We start from the raw sequence: 26,312 nt of genomic DNA, 5'->3' as shown, positions 1-26,312 counted from the left end.
GCATGATTGGTCTCTAGAGTCTAGATATTTTCTGGTTAAGGTGTTTGAACAACAAGGAGACGATGTAAAGTCTTATAATGCTTGCAATATGTTCATATGTAAGCTTTGCTGTACCATTTTATACTTGAGTTTGCTTCAAACAACCTTGCTAGCCTAGCCTTGTATTGAGAGGGATTCTTCTCGTCCATCCAAATCCTTGAGCCGAAAACTATGCCATTTGTGTCCACCATACCTACCTAATACATGGTATTTCTCTGCCATTCCAAAGTAAATTACTTGAGTGCTACCTTTAAAAATTCTATCCTTTGTCTTTGCAATATATAGCTCATGGGAAAATAGCCTTAAAAACTATTGTGGTGAAGAATATGTACTTATGTATCTTATTTCTTAATAAGTTGCTTGTTGAGCGGTAACCATGTTTCTGTGGACGCCATCAACTATTACAACTTTGTTGAATATCATGTGAGTTGCTATGCATGTTCGTCTTGTCTGAAGTAAGGGCGATTTTCATGATCAAATGGTTTGAGTATGCATATTGTTAGAGAAGAACATTGGGCCGCTAACTAAAGCCATGAATCATGGTGGAAGTTTCAGTTTGGACAATCAATCCTCAATCTCTTATGAGAATATTATTTGTTGTTGAATGCTTATGCATTAAAGAGGAGTCCATTATCTGTTGTCTATGTTGTCCCGGTATGGATGTCTAAGTTAAGTATAATCAAAAACGAGAAATCAAATGCGATCTTTCTCCTTAGACCTTTGTACAAGCGGCATAGAGGTACCCCTTTGTGACACTTGGTTGAAACATATGTTATGCAATGATAATCCATGTTAATCCAAGCTAATTAGGACAAGGTGCGGGCACTATTGGTAATCTATGCATGAGGCTTGCAACTTATAGGATATCTTATGCATAACACATATGATTTATTACTACCGTTGATAAAATTGTTTCTATGTTTTCAAAATGAAAAGCTCTAGCACAAAAATAGTAATCCATGCTTCCCTCTGCGAAGGGCCTATCTTCTACATTATTGTTGAGTCAGTTCACCTATTCTTTCTATCTTAGAGGCAAACACTTGTATCAACTGTGTGCATTGATTCTTACATGTTTACCTATTGCACTTGTTATATTACTTTGTGTTGACAATTATCCATGAGATAAACATGTTGAAGTTGAAAGCAACTGCTGAAACTTATATCTTCCTTTGTGTTGTTTCAAAGCTTTCTACTAAGAATCTATTGCTTTATGAGTAACTCATATGCAAGTCTTATTGATGCTTGTCTTAAAAGTATTATTCATGAAAAGTCTTTGCCATATGATTCAGTTGTTTACTCATTGTCTTCGCCATTGCTTCGAATCGCTGCATTCATCTCATATGCTTTACAATAGTATTGATCAAGATTATGATAGCATGTCACTTCAGAAATTATCCTTGTTATCGTTTACCTACTCGAGGGCGAGTAGGAACTAAGCTTGGGGATGCTTGATACGTCTCAAACGTATCTATAATTTCTTATGTTCCATGCTACTTTTATGATGATACTCCATGTTTTATACACACTTTATGTCATTATTATGCATTTTCCGGCACTAACCTATTGACGAGATGCCGAAGAGCCAGTTGTTGTTTTCTGCTGTTTTTTTGTTTCAGAAATCCTACAAAGGAAATATTCTCGGAATTGGACGAAATCAACGCCCAGGATCTTTCCACGAAGCTTCCAGATGACCGAAAGGGAAACGAAGTGGGGCGACGGGGCACCGACACCACAGGGCCGCGTGGCCAGGGTGGGCCCCGCGCCGCCCTATGGTGTGGGGCCCCCGTCAGCCCTCCGACTCCGCCCTTCCGCCTACTTAAAGCCTTCGTCGCGAAAACTCCAGTACCGAGAGCCACGATATGGAAAACCTTCCAGAGACGCCGCCGCCAATCCCATGTCGGGGGATTCAGGAGATCGCCTCCGGCACCCTGCCGGAGAGGGGAATCATCTCTCGGAGGACTCTTCATCACCATGATCGCCTCCGGATCGATGTGTGAGTAGTTCACCCCTGGACTATGGGTCCATAGCAGTAGCTAGATGGTTGTCTTCTCCTCATTGTGCTATCATGTTAGATCTTGTGAGCTGCCTATCATGATCAAGATCATCTATTTGTAATGCTACATGTTGTGTTTGTTGGGATCCGATGAATATGTAATACTATGTCAAGTTGATTATCAATCTATCATATATGTTGTTTATGTTTTTGCATGCTCTCCGTTGCTAGTAGAGGCTCTGGCCAAGTTGATACTTGTAACTCCAAGAGGGAGTATTTATGCTCGATAGTGGGTTCATTCCTCCATTGAATGTGGGACAGTGACAGAAAGTTCTAAGGTTGTGGATGTCTTGTTGCCACTAGGGATAACACATCAATGCTTTGTCTAAGGATATTTGTGTTGATTACATTACGCACCATACTTAATGCAATTGTCACGTTGTTTGCAACTTAATACTTGGAAGGGGTTCGGATGATAACTCGAAGGTGGACTTTTTAGGCATAGATGCATGTCTGGATAGCGGTCTATGTACTTTGTCGTAATGCCCCGATTAAATCTCATAGTACTCATCGTGATATATGTATGTGCATTGTTATGCCTTCTTTATTTGTCAATTGCCCAACTGTAATTTGTTCACCCAACATGCTATTTCTTATCGGAGAGACACCACTAGTGAACTGTGGACCCCGGTCCATTCATTACATCTGAAATACAACCTACTGCAATACTTGTTCTTTACTGTTCTTCGCAAACAAACATCATCTTCCACACTATACATCTAATCCTTTGTTTACAGCAAGCCGGTGAGATTGACAACCTCACTGTTACGTTGGGGCAAAGTACTTTGATTGTGTTGTGCGGGTTCCACGTTGGCGCCGGAATCCCTGGTGTTGCGCCGCACTACACTCCGCCACCAACAACCTTCACGTGTTCCTTGACTCCTAATGGTTCAATAACCTTGGTTTCTTACTGAGGGAAAACTTGTCGATGTACACATCACACCTTCCTCTTGGGGTTCCCAACGGACGTGTGTCTTACACGCCATCAGGGACTTGGGTCTAAAGAAAGAAGAGACGACGAAGTGTCCTTAACAAACACCGGCGAGGTGTATATTTATATATTAAGGCTATGTTCATCAGTAGATGATTTGATTTATTTGTATTGCACTTATTAACGAATCATTTTTATTTTAGCCTTCTGGATCATCGACCAAATCTGTTAAAAAGCAACGAGGCCCGACGCAACGTCTATCGGGCGAGGGTAGGTTAGCCCTCACGGCATTTAAGGATAGTGGTGAACCAGTGGAACCCAAAGAGTATTGCCGTAAATTTGTAACTCAAGCTGGAGTTCTTGTTATGGACCATGTACGGATCAGCCTTGTAGAGTGGCATAAGTCGAAGAACGCGGGGGTGAAGCTAGTTATGTCAACGATACTCTAAAAGATTTTCTTTGGGACAGTCTACTAACACACTTCAGCCTACCGGAAAACATGACGAAGGCCAAAAAAAGAAAGTCAAGGAATGGACTCTTAAGAAGATGGCCACATAATTCTAGACCTGGAAGAAAAATTTATGGGCCAAATATGAAGATGAAGATCCAGTATTCAATGAAAGTCTAGTGAAGATAAAAGCGCACTGGCCCGCATTTAAGGCGTATAAGAAATCGTCTACTTTGTGTCCCGATCAGTCACAAATACGAAAAATGCTGCAAAGAAGAAACATTTCCATCATTTGGGATCAGGTGGCTACAAGACTTCCATTCCAAAGTGGAGAACATTTGAAGCTAAACTGATGGATGCAGGAATCGTTCCATAGACATGGGACTGGCCCGACCGGTCCAAGTTCTGGTTGTTCGCGCATGGGGCACGGTTGGACCCAAAGACAGGTCAGATCGTTGCAAAGGGAAAATGGAAGGAAAAAATTGCAGAAGTCACAGCGCTGCTTGTAGATGCAATTGAAAAAGTTAGAAAGGGAGAGTACATTTCCGATAGAGAGAATGACGAGCTGACACTCGCTCTGGGGAATCCTGAAAACGTTGGACGAATACGAGCCCTCCCGGGTGTCACCATGAATGAAGTGTGGCCGGAGTGCGCTGATAGTTATAGAAGCCTCTGTGAGCATTGACTTCTGCGAACTTTTTCAGTTATACAATCTCCGGGCCCTCGACAAATCTATCATAAGTTGCTATTGTCTGTAAGTGATTTATTTATGTAATTTGAGAAGTCTTTAGCTCAGCTCGTTCATTGTCTGCAATTATCCTCAATTTAATCTTTTGTACGCTCTATTATGCAGATCGAAGAAGCTCGAATGCAAAAGGGATGAAATCCCGGATATTGGGTTCATTGATCCGGATACAGTGCATGAAAAAACCATAGAAGATCCAATGTATAACAAGGATACACCGGAGACTTTTCTTAGGTTTTTGAAGCGACAACGTGACAAAAAAAATAATACTTTGGCCTTATAATTTCAAGTGAGTGTTACTATCTTCTAACACATTCTATTTTGCTCACCAGATGTTAAAATTTTAACTGATGACTTATATCTATGACACTCCATATTTAAACGTGCGCACGTTCCACTTTATTCTTATCGTTATTAAAATGTACGATGGAGAAGTTGAAGTCTTTAACTCACTAAGCAAAGAGCCTATACTATACAAGACGGCTTTTGATATGCTCAAAAAGTAATTTTAATTCTTATCGGGTTTTTTCGTTAATTTCATGATATCAACAAATTGATAACTCTTTTATGCATTTTATTTTGTCCGGCAGCATATGGCAAACGTTCATCCAGGAAGATCCGGCCGGTAAATGGAAACCGAAGCTAATATGGCGTGCGAACAAACTAAGTAGTACTACCTAGGTCCACACACCTTTATCATACTAGATTATTGTTTGACTCAATTATATTTTTGTACAGAAATGCGCGAAACAACCATTGGGAACTAATCTATGTGAATACTACGTTTGCGAGTACATTCACAAGATTGTCAGTGAGAGAATGAATAATCAAAGAAATAGAGAGGTACGTAAACAATATTCACAAATTTATTTTCTTACCATAAGTTGTGCTGAGTTTCAGTTATAATTGTTTGATTGTGATTTGATATATATATATACACACGCATAGCTCTTGTATTCATTTTATCTCATTTTTTACGGTTGGCAAGAAAGCGGGATAGGCTCTCAATCGATCACCGCTTCAAAGCAATTGGCCGAGGAATTGTGGGATTTTTCCTTCGGGGCATCATAGCTAATTTTGGAGAGTAACACTATGCATGAAGATCTACATGTAATATATAGTTTTCCTCGGAGTACCACTATGCTACATGTGATATATAGTATGCCTCGGAGAGTACCACTATGCATGAAGATCGATCTTCATGCATGTTCTACTTAATTTCCGATCTTATGCAATTACATGTGTTATATATATGCACCAAGTTGATATGCATCACCTTGATCGTCATGTACTACCTAAACCCAAACGTGTTTCTGGCGCATCGACGCGTTCCTCGTACGATGAAATGGTCCTATACCCCTAAATCCCCCTAAACCCTAAACCCCGAATTCTCTGCTACGGCAGAGATTTATGCACTTTCTCTGCCGTGGATAGCCAAGCTTTGGTACCGGTTCGTTTTACAAACTGGTACCAAAGGTCTCCAGCCATGCGGTCTCCTCCGGGCCCACGTGGAGGCCCCTGTAATACAGGTTCGTAAGGCACCGGTACCAAAGGGGTTTTTTGTCTCGATTCATTTGTACCGGTTGCCTAACCGGTACGAAAAGCCCTCTGGAACCGGTATTGATGGCCTTTTTTCTACTAGTGGTAGAGCTCTTAATTTTACCTTCACAGTAGACATATATCAGTGTGCACTTGATGGTTTATAAAATGTACGTACCTCATAGCAATTATCACTATGAAAAATTACTTTGACTTTAATTTTCTTATATATAGTACTAACTAACAACTGCGCCGAGTCATGACACTTAGCTAAGGGCATCTTCAACGGGGCGACGGACGTCCAAAACGTCCGCGCGTGGCAGTTTGTGTCGGCTTAAATGGTCAAAATCGACCGCGAGTCCGTTTTCGTCAGGGGTGGTTTCAGTGACACGACGCATAAATTGTTTCCCTTCATAATTGTCATTAATAAAAAAATAAAAAGACTTAAAAAGGCGAGAAAGGCCTGCTAAAACCTAGCTATTGGCTATTGCTCGCCGTTGCTCATGAGGTTGATGAACTCCAGCGTCGGCCATGGAAGCTAGTACGCTGGTGGTGGAAGAGGAAGGGCAGGCTGAGGCAACTGCTTCCAGGTCGTCGGCGCCGTAGGCCACGGATCCCAGTCCGTGGAAGGAGTAGCAGATGACGCGCGGTCGTTGGAACGCGTCGGCGTGGCCGGAGGAGTCATCGGCCTCCTCTGCACGAGCGTCGACTCGCGAAGCTGGTGGCGAGCCCGTTCCACATAGCGAGCTCGTTGAGCTCGTCGAGCTTGCTATTGGCCAGTGAAATGCATGGCAATGGCCTCCTCCTCGCTAATGTCCGGCGGCTGGGTCTCCGGATCCCACGCTGGCCCGCCGTCGTCGTGGTCGTTATCTTCGCGTTCAGCCTCGGTGGCGTAGTCGCCCTCGTCATCGACGTCCTTGTCCTCGTCTGTGTCCCCATCCTCGTCGTCGTTCTCCTCTTCTTCCACCGCGATCTCGCGGTCGAAGTGGTCGAGGTCGCCGAGGTATCCAGCTCGGCAGCGCGGGTCGAACTCCCTCATCCCAAACGAGATCCAGTTGTAGGAGTTCAGTGCGTACGCCGGATCTTCTCGGAGATCGGCCGGCAAGATGGCTCGGTGGCCGCGCACCTCGTCATACGCTCTTGGCCCTCGGGTGGCATGGGGGGACCGGCACGCGCCTGGAGTTGAGGTACCAGCCTCCTCCAGACAGGTTTGCGTCCGATCATGGCACCGGCCGGTTTTCCTCCGACAGGCGGCGCACGAACTCGATGCGGATGTACCGCCCGACCCATGGCTTCTTGCTAGGCCACGAGCCGCTAGCCTCGTGGTCATTCTTGGTTTTGCGGAACAGACAACATTTCTTCCCCATGGTGTCGGTCAGGTGAATACGATGGACTCTAGCAATGGTGTGGTCGGAAAAATGGGCAAAGGCAGCGAACCTTTAAAAGGCTCGGACACCATCTCACCTTCAATGTCATGTCACTGCGACGCCACCCAGCAGCACACGCTCGCGGAAGCCGAGGCGCGCCAAGCTCCAGCGCGCCGCCCGTAAGTTATGTCGCGCTGAAGACGAAGCATCTGTGCTGCTGCCAGGCCAGCCCATTCGAGGATCGTGCAAACGACCGATGCGTCCGAGACGCAAACCTACAGCATTTTTGGGCCGCGTTTGCGTCACTGACCTAGTTACTACGCGCCTCCCCGCTGGAACGGGGTGCGGGCACATTTTCGGTCCGCGCGGCTGCAAACGGATGCGAAGCGTCGTCCCGTTGGAGATGCCCTAATAGCTCCGGGGGAAATCCTAGGCCCAGGTCTCCCGGATCGGACGATGGCGGCGTGCGGTGCCGTTCTACCTGTTGCGGGCTGGGCATCGTTTTTGGAGTAGACAACAGATGGTGATGGTGCTGAGGTGGAGCAGTGTGTGTCTTCGAGCCTCAGCGGCATGGTGCGGCGGTGTCTCGGAAAAGGACGTAGTGTGATGGACGTGCGCAGGATGGTGGAGTTGTCTGGCACCGTCCGCCTGGCAAGGTCAATGCATTGATCCCTCTTGGAGATGGGTTCGTGGAAGACGGTGGTGGCGATTTATGCGGCGTATGCAATGGTGTGCGCTGAGGGTCTGCTAAATTATTTGTGCTTCTCATCCTCCAATGGACGGCTTGGCGAGACACTCGGCTTTTAGATAATGTGTGTTCTTCTGAAGTCAGGGCTCTGTTCTTGGTCACCCCTTTCATCAGTTTTGTAGGTTTAGCGAGTTCTCACTAGAAGTTGGCTTCGAGATAATCTTTGTATTCCCCTTATAAGATTTTGTGACTAATTTAATAAATACAAATTATGTGCATTCTTTGGATGTTGAAGTTATGGATCTGCTCCCATATCGGAAAAAAAATTACGTAAGACCTAGCCACCGGCGTACAAAGTTGATACTCCATCCGGTCCAAGTTACTCGTCACAGATTTGTATATACTTACATTTATCTACATAAATAAACATGTCTAGTTACGTGTGTGTATATAGACAAATTTATGACAACTAATTTAAATTGAAGGGACATATTAATCAGACGTAAGATTTGAAAACTATTTTATTTTAAATGCGGAGTATTTGTTAGCTAGGAAAGAGTTCGATTTTCTATTTATATATAGATGATAATGACTGCACCGAGTCGTGACGTTTAGCTAATAGTATGTGTAAGATCCAAACACCAGCGTAAAAAGTTGATACCCCCTTCGATCCAAATTAGTGGTCGTAGATTTTCCAAATTAGTTGTCGTAGATTAACAAAAAAAAAAATTAGCAGTTGGTAGAGATGGGCCTTGCTCCGAGCACACAATGACCTACGGTTACGGGGCCTCGGGGATAGACCTAGCAAGTCGCGTTGAGGGAGTAGTGGGCTTGCCCCGAGCACACAAATGACCTACGGTTACGGCCCCCGGGGGCGGGCCGGCAAGCTGGTCACCCTCGTTAACTATTCTAATGTTTTTATGCATTTGAATGCAATAATTAGATGTTGACAAATTATTATTTGCTCTTATGTCAGTACATGCCTAGTGAGGCTGTGGATGGCTACAGGTACCCAGTTTTTGGAAAAGCACATCTTTCAAGGAATGGACAACCCTAGAAGGAGAAGAAGAAGACTTTATTGACTGCACCTACAAAATTGAATGGGACCTTGGACATGTATCCTTTTCAAATGGTTGGACAGACTTTGCTGCTGCTGCTCACATTGGAGTTGAATCAACTGTTTTGATCAAGATATATCCAATGCAGGAGTATATAAGTCTCAACTTTGTTGAGATCATCAACTAGTGGGGGCAATGAGCTAGTTCAGATTATCAAGTAAACTTGTTCTAGTTTAATGTTCTACAGTAAACTTGTTCAAATTATCAAGTAGTTTGGATTATCACTTAGTTTAGCTTCAAATTATCAAGTAGTTTGGATTATCACCTAGTTTAGCTTCAAATTATCAAGTAGTTTGGATTATCACCTAGTTTAGCTTTCAAGTTCTGTGTGATGGTTTGTAGGAATTTAAGTGTTTGAATTATCTGTTTCTATTACCAGATGTTTATGTCTGTTGTTTACACATAATTTGTTGTTTTTAACCTGGAAGGCTGGAAGCCGTGGCACACCACCACCTCACCGGCGGGGAATTTGGGACATTTGTGAAACTGCCCCAATTGGTATACACCTATTGGGGCAGTTTGGAGAAGTGCCCCAATTGGTATACACCTATTGGGGCAGTTTGACTAGTGCCCCAATTGGTATACACCTATTGGGGCATTTGTCCAAACTGCCCCAATAGGTGTATACCAATTGGGGCACTTCTCAAAACTGCCCCAATAGGTATCACCTATTGGGGCACTTCTCAAAACTGCCCCAATAGGTAGGGCATTAGAGGCATTTTGGCAAAAGTGCCTCTAAAAGGGGTATTTTGGGGCGCCCCAGGGCAAAGTACCCCTAAATCCCTACCGTGTAGTAGTGGTTGCTCAACTCCTTTCACGTCATTCCGAACTGCTGCCCCTTCCATCTGGGTTAAGAGCCCACGCTACCGGGCTCGGCTTGTTGATTGGAACCGACTGATGATCTCTTTTATGTAGCGTGTATCTGACTTCGTTTTCCGGTGTGGGACTAAAAAGCGTCCGCCCTGCGCTCACGCGTCGATCCGCGCTTCCGTGGGATTTTTTCCGACGAAAAGACGACCGAAATTCCCGCAGCCGCAAGCTCGCTCCTCCGTCCAATCTCACCTCCTTCGATTCTCCCTCCTCGGCGGCAAGCGGTTCGTCGGAAAGACAAATCGAGCGGTGGGTTGGTGGTTTGCGTTCGTTTTCTAGAGCGGCCGTTGGTACTGCATCGAATCCGGCGTGCGTGCGTGCAGGGCTGCAGGCACCGGCAGCCGGGCGGCACCGATTTGCAGGATCGCTCCGGAGATGGACAGGAGGAACGAGAGTGGCGACGCGAGTGGTGATTCGAACAGGGGCGTGCGGGTGGCCGGGGAGTTCTGGTCTGCGCCGGTCAAACCATGTCGGGCGTCGGCCTCCGGTGAAGCGGTGGAGCGCAGACAGCCGTGTCGTTTTGGCGGAAAGTTCTGGGTGATGGCGGACTGGACGGAGGCAGGGGACAGCGAAGAGGAGGCGCGCGGTCTGTGATACGTGCGACGAGGAGCTGGGAAGCTCATCGGAGTCTGATTCCCGCGGCAAGTTGGTTTCGACCCTGGTAGGGTTCAACGCTAGGGCTACGGATCGAGCTGGGGGCTCGCTATGCCATGGCTGCCGGGGGGAAGCCTTCGCCCCGGGTGGGCGTAAATCGCGCTTCTCCTTCTCCCCGCGGAAGATGCGAGCTACCTCCGGTGGAGGACGTGGGCAGCGGCGAGGTGGATGATCTCCGGGCAAAGGGCGAGCGGCTGTGGCCCTGACGGAGGGCGGTGCCTCCAGATGGTCCGGCCGCAACTTCCAAGTAGTCCCCGTTGACGGGGAAACCATAAACATAGGTCGAGCTACATGTAGCTTTTTTTTTTGAAAAAATTAAAAATCATATTTTAAAATTTGAATTTTTAAAAAATAAATATATATGTAGATAATGTTGTGTTCTACCAAGGTGCAAAATTTGTACTCGGAATACCTTATTCAAGACTGCAAAAATGACAAATTTTGATATGTATAATATAGTGAACAGACAAACTCTAACAATCTTAAAATCTTTCAGATTTTATCATTTTTGTGCTACCTCGAATATCTGGTATCTTGGGTTCAAATTTCGCACAGTGATAGAACTTAACATTGCCTATTAGTTACATGTGTATATAAACAAATTTATGACAACTAATTTAAATCGAAGAAACCATATTCATCAGATGCAAGATTTGAAAACTATTTCCTTTCAATTATTTGTTAGGAAAGAGTTCAATTTTCACACAGAGCGAGCGGGCGGGAGCGAGAATCGTACGCTGCTCGCGTGAGATGAAACATACGGAGCGAACCGGTACCCGTCCCCATCGTTCCCGCGGGCGACGGGCGGGCGGAACCAACCCTAGCGCAGCAGCCCTCTCTCCCCCTCCGATGCCGCCACCGCTGGCGCAGGCCGCCGGGCAAAGCCCGCGCGGTGCCGGCGGCGCGGAGCTGCCTTTCCCCCGCTCACGTAGGAGGAGGATGTGGGGTCTTCTCGTTCTGCAGCGGTGCACCCAGGTCGGCGAGGCTTCCGGCGGCTGCACGTCTTCACGGTCGGCGGCCTGACGGTTGGCGCCGGAGCGGCGCGCGGCTGCTTGGCTGCGGGTGGCGTGGTGGCCCGTGGCGGCGCCCCGCCCGGCCCAGATCCGGGCCCCATTTGTGTCTCGGTGGGCCGGTCCCGGCTCGCCCGTGCCGTTCCCGGTGGGCCGAGGGGCCGCCGGAGCCGGGGTGGCTTTGTCGATGGTGCATGGTGCGTGTACCGCAACACGGAGACGGGAGCTTCACGAGCCCGCCGGCTCGGCCGGGCCGTGGGCCTGGTTTGCTCCTCGTCGATGCGCCCGTCCGGTGCCCGCAGTGGCGGTGGAGGCGGGTCCCTCTAGCTTTTTGATCCTCCCGATCTCGCTTTGCTTGTCACGGTACGACAGCCGATGGTGTCCGGCAAGGCCGTGGCCGGCGCATGGTGGTGGGCGGCAAGTGTGGTGGAGCATGGTGAAGCGTGCGGGGCGGGGTTGCGAGGGTCGAGAGAAATCCCTATCGGGTTGGCCGATGCCGACGTGGTGACGTCTGTGGGCGCCATCTTTCTTTCCTGGAGGGCGTTTGGTGAAGCCCTCCTCCCTAGCCCCTGTACGTACGAGGGGAAACCCTAGGATCCGTCCGACGGCAGCGTCGTTGTCGTCGCATCCCTTCCTGAAGGTGTTGCTTGGTACGCTGCGCCTCTAAGTGCTAGAAGTGTGGTGGGAAATATCAGGAGGACGCAGCGGCCGCGGGACATCATTGTTTTCGTCAATCCGACCTCTTCGACATTATTTCTCTTTTCTTTCTTTTATGCTTTCTTTTGGGTGTGTTTGTGCTCATGTCCTAGCAGTTGTACCGTGGTGTTGCTATATTAATATAGCGGGCCAAAGTCTATTTCAAGGTGGAGTTCCATTTTCTATATGTAGATGCCAATGACTGCACCGAGTCATGATGCTTAGCTAATAGTATGTGTAAGACCCAAACACCAGCGTACAAAGTTGATACCCCTTTTGAGCCAAATTAGTTGTCGCAGATTTGTACATACTTGCATGCCTCTACAAAAAAAAAGTATCTAGTTACATGTGTATGTAGATAAATTTATGCAAAATGATTTGGAGTATATTAATAGATGTAAGATTTGGAAACTATTTCGTTTTAAATATTAATTAGGAAACATAGATGTATGTATGTTATCTATTTCGCTCCGATGCAAGTATAAATCTACGGAAAATTCAAATACGGATGGAAAAAAACATAGTTGAAATAACAAAAAAGTTGTTAGCAGTCGGTAGCGATGGGCCTTGCTCCGAACACAAATGACCTACGGTAACAGGCCCCCGGGGGCGGGCCTAGCAAGTCGCGTTGAGGGAGTAGTGGTGGGCTTGCCCCGATCACAAATGACCTACGGTTACGGGCCCCCGGGGGCGGGCCCGGCAAGCTGGTCACCCTCATTTCTCAACTCCTTTCACGTCATCCCGAACTGCTGCCCCCGTCCATCTGGGTTTAAGAGCCCACGCTACCGGGCTCGGCTTGTTGATTGGAACCGACTGATGATCTCTTTTATGTAGCGTGTATCTCACCTAGTTTTCCGATGTGGGACTAAACAGCATCGGCCCTGCGCTGCGCTCCGCTCACGCGTCGATCTGCGGGATTTTCTAATTCTCGGCTGGTGTGCACGTTCGGCAATCACATACTCTTTGTCCGTACGTTTTCTTTCTATGTTGGTTGTTCTCTTTATTATTCTCTTGATGACAGGGTCAGTTGACACCTGGGACACATTTGCAAGTTGACAGATAATCTAGGGATGCCGATACTTTCACAGCCAAATTGATAGAGAACCCTACACAAACTTTTCACAACAAAGTCAGGCATCACGTCAGGCAGGCAGATAACTATCATATAGCTGAATATGCGTGTCAAAACTTTTCCATGTAAACACAAGCCACCTACAGACAAGTCATCGTCAAACATAACACAAGCTAGGGCCTACACCAGCCGGATTTTCTAATCTAAAGACGGCGTCCTTGAGGAGCTCCTCGTTAGTCGCTTCTCTGCTGGTACCGATGTCACAACCTTGCGACGCTTGCGGCGCCTCTCTTCTTTTTCTTCGGTACATGGGGCATCTTCCTCTGAGCACTTATCTTCAGAAACCTGAATGTTCTCAACTTCCGAGGTGCTGTCAGGAAGTGGTCTTTTAGCGTCACCATCTTTGTCCTCCCTAACTGCTTCGTTCTCTGCACAGGAGGTGCTCTCTAAGGATGCCATCTCAGCATCAGCACGAGTCGTGACTTCTTCACAAGTAACTGTCCCATGCAAACCCGCACTGTCTGGATGAGCTTCATCCCTCCGACTGTCACTGTCACCTGCAGGGATGTTGTTAGTCTTTCCCTCTATCGACTCACAGGAAACAGCCTCATCAATGGTCATACATTTGTCAGTGTTTCCCTTGATCTCATCCACAGCTGTGCAAGTTTCGTTCGTGTTAACTTGGATATCATCTTCCAGATTGACATCCCCATGAGTATCTTCAGGTTCCATGTCCTCAGATTCGACAGCATTCGTTGCCAAAGAGTGCTCAGGTACATCTTTGTTGACCAAACCTATGACGACTGAACCTGTGTCATCAGAAACGTCACCTATAGCCTCCTCAACTTTAACAACGCTTATTTCTAAAGAACACCCAGACACATTTCCATTTATATCACCAATTGCAATGCCAACATCAGGAAGATCACACTTGCCGTTTTCAGCTTCGCCTTTAGTGCTTGCTGGATCATTTGCAATATCATCTTTGCTGGTGGCAGCAGACATCATAACAGAATGCATATCTTCGGAGACATCCACAACTTCATTTGTGCTTGTCTCTAAACTATTTTGTTTGCAGGCCATTACATCAGGATTGTCAGAGAATGAGCAAAACTTGGAATCCATAGCATCATGCACCATAGCTTCTGTTTGGCTGGAAATTTCCTGGTTATTATGCAAATGATCCAGCACAGATTCCTCGCAAGTGTCCCTATCTTTTACCACACAGCCATCATCCTTCAGCACTTCAGCTCCTTCTGGGGCACATGATCTCAGACCACATTGATTATCAGATTCTGAAAGAGTTGGATCGTTTTTCACACCCTGCCTTGGCAAGCAGACCTCAGTATCATTGTCCGGTGGACAAATCTGCCAAAAAATAAGGCAGAAAAACAAAAGTTACGACATGGCACTGGAGAACAAGTTCAACGAAAGTTGATTGCAACCAATCCATTGGAACAATAAAAGTTCTTGTCATTTGCTAAAACTGTACCTGCATATCTTGTACAGCAAACATTGTACCATCTGCAGTCTCTAAACCAAATCCAGAAACAGGTGGGCCCTTTCCAGGACTATTAAAGCAAATGGATGTGGATTCTTGCTGTGCTCCAGGAATTTGGCAAACTGAATCAGATTCACCAGCAGAGAACCCCTGAGCAAGGAACTCTATAGCTGCTTCCTGCTCAGCATTTTCACTTCTTTGATGCCTTTCATCACACTGGTCTGCAGCACAGCTTAGTTCCGGAAAATTATGAGAAGGTTCTGTCACTATCGTATGGATTAGCTTCCTGATCAATGAACGCTTCAGAGAAGCTTCAGCGGGTGCAAACCAATTATCACTGAGCTGAAAAGTACACCAAGAATGAAAATACGAAATTAACAAAATATCCAGAATGACATGGCTGAGATAAAGATTACTGGAGCAAAGATGGCCAAACTATAACTTCTAGATTACTCAAGCAAAGATACAATGGCCAAACTATAACTTCTAGATTACTCAAGCAAAGATACAATGGCCAAACTACAACTTCAATCTAATGCTGGAAAATAATGTACAAAACAGGCTACAGGACATACATTATTTCACTGAACAACTGCTTGCTCCAACTGAGGGTGAAAAGGTTGACTAAAACTCAGTGTTCACATCATATCCATCCCCATATTTTAATTAGAGAACAGTGCTCCCACAATCAATAATAACATACTCCCTCCGTTCTGATTTAGTCTACATTCTAGGAAAACTAAGACAAATTAGTAGTGCATTTATTAGTACTACTTAGATATTTGAACAACCAATCCAAGCTACATTGAAAATAACAACATCCAATAAAAAGAGCAAAACCACCTCGTTTTCAGTGTTGTTGTTGACTAAAAGCTAGAATGTAGAGTATTTCAGAACAAATTTTGGGGCTAGAATGTAGACTATTTCAGAACGGAGGGAGTAAGATGGAAAATAGCCCATGCATGCTTTAAGCTTTAACTTTGACAAGCCCATGTGAGCTGGCGAAGAATGCCACCAACACTTCAAACTTTGGTCTTCAATTCGACTTACACCTATGCTTTATAATGTATACCAGGAATCTACCGTTTATTGATTAGGAATGGTATAATCACAGAAGACAAGAATCCTCACGCCAGCGATTACCTTACACCAATTCTGCTGCTTATTTTTTGAGATAACATGTAACAAGTTGCTCAAATGCAAATAGAGATGGCCAGACCACAAGTAACTGTGGTCAATTAACTAAAGTGAACAGTGGCGGAGCTCCCATTCTGGCGAGCTATGGCGTCCGCCAGCTAAGCATAGCAAGGTAAATACGTAGTACGCTTACCTAGTGTTCTGATTAGAGCCAGTCTCATGGGTATGTACGTTGACGTAGAGGAGAAATCCAAGCAGAAAACATGGATGGGCCCTGGTAGGATTTTTTAGCTGAAAAAGTTGCTTGCTATGGTGGCCTTTACACAATATACTAACAACGAATCTTTGGCTCGGACCAAAACAATTGATTTGAGAATGTGTAATATGGATTTAATAAATAATTGTTTCTTTGATATCCTACTTTCATATTGATTTTTTTTCTACTACTTCCTCGGTTCCATAACCACAATAAGATTTATGAAACGGAGGGAGTAGCAAATAGTAGGCGGTGTACTTAGCACATACTTCCTCCGCTCACTATTATAAGATTTTTTTAAAATAAATACATGTATCTAGACGTGTTTTAGTATGTAAGTTCACTCATATCGGTCTGTACCTGGCCCACGTTAAAATATCTAAAAAAATATTATAATAATGAACGGAGGGAGTATATTTTTTACCCTACCTAATGTTACCATACTATTGGCTCTGCCACACCTAAAATTTAGTTTGTCCTCCGCCACTGAAAGTGAAGGTACAACGAAGTGGCTATAATCTTGGGAAAGTAGGGACAGGTCTCGTGAGTTTTTTCTCTGAATCATAAAAAAATCGAACAGATGCATGCACATCTGAATTATTACTCAATGCATGGTGTTTCCATAACAAATTTAGCATTTGAAGGGAAAACAAACAAAATTACATAAACAAAAAAATAACTTATAGGTTGCTGGTGAAATTGCAGGCTCAAACTTAAGAACACCAAAATTAAGAAAATGAATCAGAGTAAAACTCACAAAGGTTGAGAATACATCAATCTTCAAGGGGTTGAAGCTGCTGGGAGCATCCATCAGAAAGAGTTCCACATAATGGAGTAGGAACAAGCCACAATCAAATGAATTATCTTGCTGGGGAAGCTGGACCACAAACAGAACAAACCTATATTACTAATAAAAATACATATTAACAAATGAAATAAGAGAAATTTTGTCTGTTCAGTAGGCATGGATGTGATATACATTTGTAACCCTATTGACCACCTCAAAGTATTGTCACAGAACAAAAATATGCTGTATAAGCTAACTCAGCAAGTCAAACAAACTAGCTGTGAGCAATCATAGATATAGTTAACAGAAGCTCCGAATTAGAAATTAACCCCTGGGCTGCAATTTTAGTTAAAACAGAAGGCTAGCAGTTTATTTTATTGCATAGTACATGTTTATGGGGTTCTATAGGACGGCAGTCAGACCGGCGATGCTATATGGGGCAGAATGTTGGCCAACTAAAACAAAAACACATCCGACAAATGAGTGTCACGGAGATGCGCATGCTACGATGGATGTGCGGCCATACAAGAAAGGACCGGATTAGGAACAAGATAATTCGTGATAGGCTAAGGGGGTGACACCGATCGAATAGAAGCTAGTCCAACACCGACTAAGGTGGTTTGGGCATATCCAGCGGGGGACTCCAGAAGCTCCAGTTAACACTGGAATTCTAAGGAGTATGGAGGAGACTAGAAGGGGTAGAGGACGACCGAAGTTGAGTTGGGCGGAGGCGGTAAAAAGAGACTTGCGGGATTGGAATGTACCTAAAGTCTTGGTTCTTGATAGGACTGCATGGAGATCAGCGATCCATGTGCCGGAATCTTAGTTTACTCTCTTTTTTCCTTCGCGTTCTTGTTTTGGCTTCCTTTTTTTCTGCTAGGTTTCATATCTAGCCTACCCCAACTTCCTTGGGAAAAAAGGCTTTGATATTGATGTTGGTTACATGTTCATGGGCTGTTTTTCTTTTTACGTTTGTGCATACCGATTTGCACTGAATTCCGTTATTCGGTTTGCATAGACATTATCAAAGATTTGGCAAGAGCTAAAATTGAAATGTGAAGAGAAACTCGCCAAAATCTGGATAACAGACCAAAGGAATCGTGACTGGTCATCACAGCCGACGGGACTTTACCAAACAAATTCTGGTACAGTTTAGCTTCAAACCATACAGCCTAAAGGATGAGCGGATTCTGTTAATAATATCAAACCTTGACCTTTTTATCTAGATAACAATGTGGCTGAATACCCTTCGATAAATATCCACACCGATTACCAACTTATAACTCTCCATGATTGGTGACTGATGAGTGCAAGTGGCAATGCAATTCAAAAGAAAATGTTCCTTCATATATTGATCACTCGTGAAAACACAAAAGATAGGGTTTCTTGCAGTGCATGCCCTCTTCACATCATTAAGATCAAATGTTTCCGGAACTATTATAAGTCATGAAATTAACATAAAGCATAAAGGTACTCGAGAACGAATTTCCAGAGGCACATGAAACTTGATGGTTGATACTAAAAGCTGATGCTCACAAACCTCGAGGGAGACAAATCTCAGGTTTAAGAATTTGTCTGAAATATCTAATCCTGATTCGGGGTGCCTTTCCTTCCACTCTTCCCATAGATAACTGCACCAGAAGGAGTCAAATTAAGCAGATATTGAGTGATAAGATAAAAAAGAACAATGAAGTACAAAAAATAGAGACCGACTGTTTGAACTTTCCAGTTACTACATATACTTCCAAGTTAGATGTTTCAGGTATCAATGTGGTTTACAATACACACCGTTTGACCATTACCTATTCCAAAAACATATCAATACTAATATAATCATATGAATGTGCTTTTGATAACTAATCTGAACATTTTCATCTGAAAATTAAAAATGTTGTGCATATGTTTCTGTTGGCTTTCATATCTAGCCTACCCCAACTTGCTTGGGACAAATAGCTTTGTTGTTGTTGTATGTTGGTGGTCAAAATTTTGTAACTTTGATAGTGCTTCCTAAAATAAACTATTTTTGCACAAAAGTGGCACAAATCATCACTCTTCAAGAAATGAGTTACCTTTGAATGATGTCCTTCAGTCCACTATGACTTCCTTTAAGAGAATCCATATGTAATATGCATGGAACTTTAGCTTCATCATCTGCAGCAATACAAAAGGAAAGTAAAACACTACTCCATAAGTGTCAAAACTATGAACTTCAATTTATGTCTATACCTTCAGATGTCACTACTTCTCCAGGATGGCAGATAACAATTAAACTCCAATGCAAGCTGCAAAGCATAAACACAATTATGAGCACACAACAAATTATCATTGCATCAACAAAAACATTGATGAGTTCCATACCTGAAATTCACTGGAATAAAAAGGAAATCCTTAGCAAATATGTTTATTTTTCGGGTCCACTTGCGGACACGTAAAAAAGCTGATCTGCCTTCTGGAGCTCTTCCTTGATCTTTGTCAAGATCTGCCAGCTTGCGAAAAAGAAGCTATTAAAGAAGTGGTACTTGGACCTTTCTGTGGTTTTTATTCTTGCGCTTAAGTATCTGCAAATAAGAAATCAAAAAATACTTGTAATTACAAATAAGTAGAATGCACTCTAGAGAAATGTGAAGTTAACAGGTTCATACTAAAGAATGGTAACCTAACACATCAGAAACAGAAATTCATCTTTCTTGCTATTTAAATTGATGACGGAATCATCTATTATTCAGAAAAAATCAACTATGATAGTTGAGACTGATCGCATGGAACAGAAACGCGAGCAGGGCCACGTGGTTACTGTAGGTTTCACAGCATTGCAGGATACTGCTTTACTAAGAGACATTGGAAACTAAAAAAAACCATTTCTTATTTATAAACAACTTCACAAAACTATGAAACTGCATCTGCATGTAGCAAAACAGGTGATCAGATCTACAAATATTACAATAGCAGTTGTAACAGCACAAAAAATATAATAGGAAAGGATCATTTAGCAACTAATGCCATAAGATAAAGGATGATTGTGCAGGCAGCACTGAAAGGTTGGACCTACTTAATATAAAAGTCAATTATTGTATCGTTGACAAATGTCTCAGGTAGAAGCAAATCAACATCTCTGCCGCTAATAGAAACAGCATCCCGATCTCCTTTGGGATAGATAACCTCTTCAAAGTCCTCAGTGCTGAAACAATTAAAAAAGATGGAACAAGTTTAAGCATACACAACACAAAACAAAGTAAAGTAAAATCAGCTTAAACCTCAGTACATAGATGTTTCAACTACAACAAGAGGATAGACAATCAGATCGATTTCAGACACTAATGATGTTATAAATACCTAGCAATAATTGCTCTATTGGTTTTTGGACCCCAATCGCTAAGCGACGATTTAATGTTCCACTATAGCTTTGTCTTACCTTATCGCTACAGACCTTTTACCGATACATACTACAAGATAAATCTGAAATTCAACTTCACTAAAAGGCCTAAATACACCTCTTACGAGAATAGATTATGAGAACCTATAAAAAACCTCCTCTCTTTTTCAACACTTCATCATCTTTATTTCTAACTGATTAAGAATTTTCTGTGAAAAGAAGTGTGTTCTTAATATGATATTGTATCAACACTTGCCTTGTATGATTCAAGTATTTACTATTATTTATCAAAACTGTGGTCTACTGAAATAACACAACGTTACAGGTAACAATTTAAATAGTTTAGGTAGGACCTTGCCGCTAAAACTGCGATTTAAAACTTGGACATCATATAAAGAACATCAGATCATACATAGTACGTCAAACTAGTAAAATGGATAAGAACATTCACTAACATTGTTTGTAAAACGGCAGAAGCTACGTGTAGTGCTCTAGTGCTCATGACATGAGTGAAACTAGATATTTCAGTGTTCGTGAAGAGACAAAAAAAAAACAATACAGAGAATAAAATTACATAAGTGCAACATACCCGGAAAAGTATTGCTTGGGGAAAAATAAACTGATGTCCATGCTCCGATTCTCCAACGCAATATCCTCTCTGACAGTGACATGCCATTGTATAAGATCATTGTCTACAACTAAGACTGTATATATGTTGTTACTAAGAGCAAACTGCAATTTGAGGTGTAAAAAGATGAAGATACAGCAAAATTGTCCAACAACAGTCTGACAAAAATGCGATGCTCCACTGCAATAAGATTTTTTCCACCAAAATTAAACATAATCTCCACTAATCCCTCCATCATAATGTATCCGTATCCAAACCCCGTACACACGAAAAAAGCATCCCTAGCCAAACCTAAACTGAAATAACCCGACTTACAGCACTTGCAGCATGCCTGATTTCGTGAACCCTTGAATAACACATCATGACTTAACTGTTTCATGCAGTAATTTAAAGTGTGCAGTTTACTCTCCACAATATGAATAAACCATATATTAACAGTAGTATCTGATATGTAACAGTAGTATCTGATAGTATCTGATAACAGTTTACTCTCCACAGTATCGGAACCCTGGCCTCTTAGGAGGATTGTAACAACAAACTCTTCTTCTTTTCAATGAAATGAAATGCTAAGGCTTTTTGTGTTTTCTCGGGAAAAAAAACAGTAGTATCTGATATGATGCATCCCCATCCATTGGTATTAAGCAAAATACCATCATTCTCTTTATCTGGTAGTTCTCACTAATTAAATATGAGCAACATCAAAATTCCCGAGCTCAATACACAAGCTTCTTAAAATATGAGAATGGATTTGGTGTGGCCAGCATCTGTTAAATATCATATGTTTAACGCCCCAATTCACATGGTCCCATACTCAGCATTAGCTTTCCTGATCCTATATGTGGCTTCAATACTTGATCAGAGGGAGAAATACCAACAATTAGTGTTAATGATGCATGGTATCTTGATGCAAGACAACAAATCTTCTCTTGTTTTTGTGGTCAGAACTTTGATCGAGTGAGATCAAGTGAAATCAACTAGTACAAGAATTAAAAGGACATGCATAAAGCATAACATCAGCTTAAAGCTTACGGCGGAGTGGTGTTCCAGATTTCATGGTATCTTGATGCAAGACAACAAATCTTCTCTTGTTTTTGTGGCCATTGTGGATCTGCAAGACAAAATTCCACTCTAATAGGACCTATAGAGTATCAAAAAGACAAGCATATTAGTTTGACACAGGCAAACACCAAAGGAATATCTAAATCTCACCATATTAACATCCATTTCATAATTTGTTAACTTATTAATTATTTGTGAATGTAGACCTCAAGTTAAAATCAATCTCAGAAGATAAAATAAACATCAAATAGAAAACACAAACATCAAATTAGAGCGATTTGAATTCACCTATCAATATTTCAGGTTAGCCAATAATAAAGGTGTTAAAAATAACTAACTGAATGGATGGGAAATATACTTGATTTTAGGTTTGGTTAGCATTTTCTAAAATCATGTCTTTGGCAGATCACAATACTAGAATGTGGAGAAATAAGAAAAGAAGAAACTGATTACACCATATTGCCATTTAAGGATTTAACCACCTCATAAATAAATAACAACCATAACTACAGCTGTAAAAGGTGTGGGTAAGCCCATTTGCCTACCAGCCCACACTTACTATTTTGGCTTCAGGGTTACTACATTGATCCGGCGGAAATGAGAGCAGGAGAGGCAAGAACTTCCCAAACAGTAACCAGATTAGCGCACAACACTTAACTGAAACTCCCATCATGATGAGGGACGAGGTCACAGCAGCACATGGAATGCGCCAACGGCCAGTGCTTCGGCATCCACATGTGCATGGCAGAGCAGAAGCTCAGTTCCGATTCAACCAGCAATTGACACAAATAATTTATTGGTTAATCGTCTATTGTTTCTTTCGATCTGAATTCTCTCATTAGGCTTATATCAACATTGGTGTTACATCCTAGGGAACCTGGGTTTGACCTAATTGTGTGTTTTTTTGGGCTCGTACCCGTGCATTTAGGTCTAGAAACACAAGCCGAAACTAACATCAACTAATTGATAAGCACTTGCACTTCTTACAAGTGCTTCTTGAAAATACACAATAAAGCCCAAAGCACCGAAAGTGGTGCTTCTCGCACCCTCCATCGGCTTCCCAAACCCTCAAATATAAAACTGCCCTATTGCTTGTATTATTTCCCAAAAAATGCCACCTTAATTTATAACAATCCTTCAAAGAACACGCACCCTATATGTCATTTATCCTTGGTCATAAGGAAAGCATATTGAATCTGGGATAAAATAAAAAGACCAGAATGCCCAGCGTAATTACCTGGACTTTTGGTTTCTGCGCTGGATCTAACAGTGATAATAATGGAGGCAGATTTGACCTGATTAGAAGGATAACTGCCATTAATTGAGCTATACAAAATATGAGGAAAAGTAACAAAATAGTAAAAGTGAACTACTTACACTCTGAGTCCATTTACTATTAATGCAAATGATGTCACAAACATCCCAATATAGAGATATCATCTCATCTTCACGTGAATCGCAATCAAAATGTTCAATCTTGAACCCGTCCGATGAAAAAGTTAGTTGAGGCTGAAGATGCAAGGCTGTGTCGCACAACACGAACTCGGGAATAAGCATAACCGGACCTTCTTTGTCATCCTACAAATACAGACAAAATAAAAATAAAGGTAAAGTCCCCAACTTCAAGCAACATATTAGTCCAAAGTATTGGTAACTGGTAAGTAAACAGAGTTGGTGAGGATCAAACAGCCATGGTTTTTGAGTCGTCGCCTAATCGCCGACTAATCGCCGAGTCGTCGCGGCGTGGCTGGGTCCCACAGGCGACTTGACTCACGGAGCAAGTCGCGCCACGTCACTGGCTCAACGGCGACTTCCTGCGACTATACAGCGGCTCAGGAGGAGAGGCTCGAGCCGCCACCGGATTTCAGAGAGAAAGGGAGAGAAAGTGCAGAGCTCAGGAGGTTGCGAGGCCGGCGGCGCTAGGAGGAAGGAGAGGGTCGCGCGGTGAGGCTGCGAGGCTGGCTGCCTCTGTCCGCCGCCGGTCGCCGCCGCTCCTCACCGGCGGCGCAGAGGCTGGCAGCGGTAGGAGGAGGCTCGAGGACAGAGGCTGGCGGCGCTAGGAGGAGACTCGAGGCTGGCGGCTGTGTTCAGATTCTAGGTTTTAGGTTTTAGTGACGAGGGGGTAGGCTGGGAGCTGTTAGTTGGGCTGGGCTAGGCCTGGCAGGCCTGGGTGTGATAGATGACAGGCCGAATTCTGATTTTTGATTGCCAACTATGCAGGATTACAATAAAATCACCATTTTGCTTCCTAATTCTGCCCCTAAAATCTAATTTAGGCCATGGCGACTTGGGGCGACTAATCAAGCCCTAGTCGCTGAGTCAAGTCACGAGCCGCAGCCTCGGTGACTTGATTTGACTCGGTGAATGAAAAACCATGCAAACAGCAGAATATTATGAATCATCTCAGTTTGGAGTAATCTTTAGGGGAAGGCAAAGAGCATTCAATTAGCTTATCATGAGAAGGAGACTATATATGTCATGATCTGGAAAGTAAATAAGCCGAAATAACTTAATTTAAGCGTATATATGTTGCCAATGAAAATTTGCATGTTAAAAAAGTAAAAAACCAGCGCCTGCCATACAAGATAAAGAAGGCATGGCATTCGATGATTCAACATTGCCGACAGAAGTTGATCAACTAGTATATTTTGCAAGAAGAATCTGCACGACGACACTTGAATTATGTTGAAGGCCAAATACTGGCTGTAACTTAACAAGTAAAAAATTCTACTGCTATGACATCTCAGTTCTACTTCCATAAATCATTTCTCCAAATTTTTAGCTGAAAAAGTAAAACTGCATTCAATAATACAAACTACTTGGAGTGTTCAACAATAAAACTACAATTTAATAATGTGAGGAGGAGACATACCATTTCACCCAAAGTACTGTAAATAATTTCCATATTTTGTTCCATATAACCTGAAATTGCATAGCAAATATTAGCATATTCCCATAAAGAATTTATAAACATTAACTATGAGTTGACCATACTACAAGGTGTACCGTAATCAGAAGTTTCAGGGCTGGTTGACAAGCTTTCTTCATCAGAGTCAGAAACCCTTCCCTGATTAAATAAACAATGAACAGTTAACAAAAAAAGATCATTACACAAAAATGGAATAATTAATTGCATGAGAAGACAAATATTAACGATATGCATATGTGGCTGAACCTCAAGGTGTTGCATAATGCCAAATCTAACTTCCTCCACAGCCTCACTCCTTCCTGTCATGATCCCTGTATGCTGATATCCATCTAAGCAAGCATTGGAATTGCTGAAAACACTGTGCATGGCTGGAGTTTCCATTGACACTTCAAATTTGATTGTTTCCCGGGATGGATCCTGATTCACTTCTGGAGATTCAGTTGCATAAGATTGTTCGCCAGCATTAGTATCATCGCATACCAAATCAGAGACCTCAGCCTGATTCATTTGCAACCTGGTGAATTACAACACACGGGTGGGGGGAGTATAGAAATAATTAGATATTATTTGACCAGTTATCATAGAAGTCAAGAATTGAACACGGAGAACTTCCATTTCTATGCACCGCAGTTGATATATGGAATTAACATATAATAACAACAATAAAAACAAGGTCATGTCATCTTCGTTACACCCTCCATATGTGCTTATAGGTCTGGACGCCAACTCCAGATTTTCAAAGATTACAAGAGACTAATTTAGCTCCTCATCTCTCCCCACAAAAGGAAAAACGGCATGAATTTCCCCCGCAAAAGGTGCCTACAGCTACACGACTGGCAGAAGAAAAGGAAAGAGGGGGAAATGGCATTAATTTCAGGGGGAGTGGAAAGAATTCTTGTGTAATTCTAGCACCAATGAAAATACATGTTGGGCCTCCCAAATTGGACCTCCCGCCCTATAAACTCATACAGATTCACCTAGCCCGTTTGAGCTATTGCCCATACAAGCAACGCCTGCTGTTGGTTGCATGAAGTCTAAGAAGGCAATACACTGAGAAGAAATGACTGATCAAACTTCTCTGGATCTATGTTTGTTGGATGCATGGGAAAACCAGGAAGAAAAATCTGCATAGATGAACTGGGACAGGACAGGTGATCTACAACTACGATCCCGCAGCAGCAGTAAACTGCGGCGTGCCCTTGATGGTGGTGGCCAGGACAAGGGCGCAACTACGGATGCCGACTACTCCATGATTACATCTACTTTGCCCGTGCAAGAGAGCTTATTCGACTCTCCTCCTCCGGGTAAGCATTTCCTTGCAGTCACGGTACGCCCAAAACCTCTATGTTTTCAGCCATGTAGAATGACTAATATTGCTTGACAATGCTAGGATTGCCCTTACCTTGGACCAA

The 26,312-nt window shown here is 43.2% G+C and overlaps 1 protein-coding gene across 1 annotated transcript; it reads right to left on the bottom strand.

Annotated features, from left to right (window-relative positions):
• Positions 1-13,299: 13,299 nt before the first annotated feature.
• LOC124689633 (probable ubiquitin-like-specific protease 2A) lies at positions 13,300-25,407 on the bottom strand. Its single transcript, XM_047223130.1, is given in 16 exon segments — positions 13,300-14,598; positions 14,723-15,073; positions 16,882-17,001; positions 18,452-18,542; positions 18,981-19,062; positions 19,138-19,193; positions 19,270-19,402; positions 19,405-19,469; positions 19,961-20,089; positions 20,874-20,942; positions 21,942-22,050; positions 23,209-23,296; positions 23,352-23,549; positions 24,844-24,893; positions 24,978-25,038; positions 25,147-25,407. Coding segments are annotated over 16 exon segments (3,033 nt in total). The 3' UTR covers positions 13,300-13,428.
• Positions 25,408-26,312: the final 905 nt, after the last annotated feature.

This window comes from Lolium rigidum, chromosome 2 (assembly GCF_022539505.1).
Source record: "Lolium rigidum isolate FL_2022 chromosome 2, APGP_CSIRO_Lrig_0.1, whole genome shotgun sequence".
NCBI lineage: Eukaryota > Viridiplantae > Streptophyta > Magnoliopsida > Poales > Poaceae > Lolium > Lolium rigidum.
This window is presented reverse-complemented; position numbering and strand designations above follow the sequence as displayed.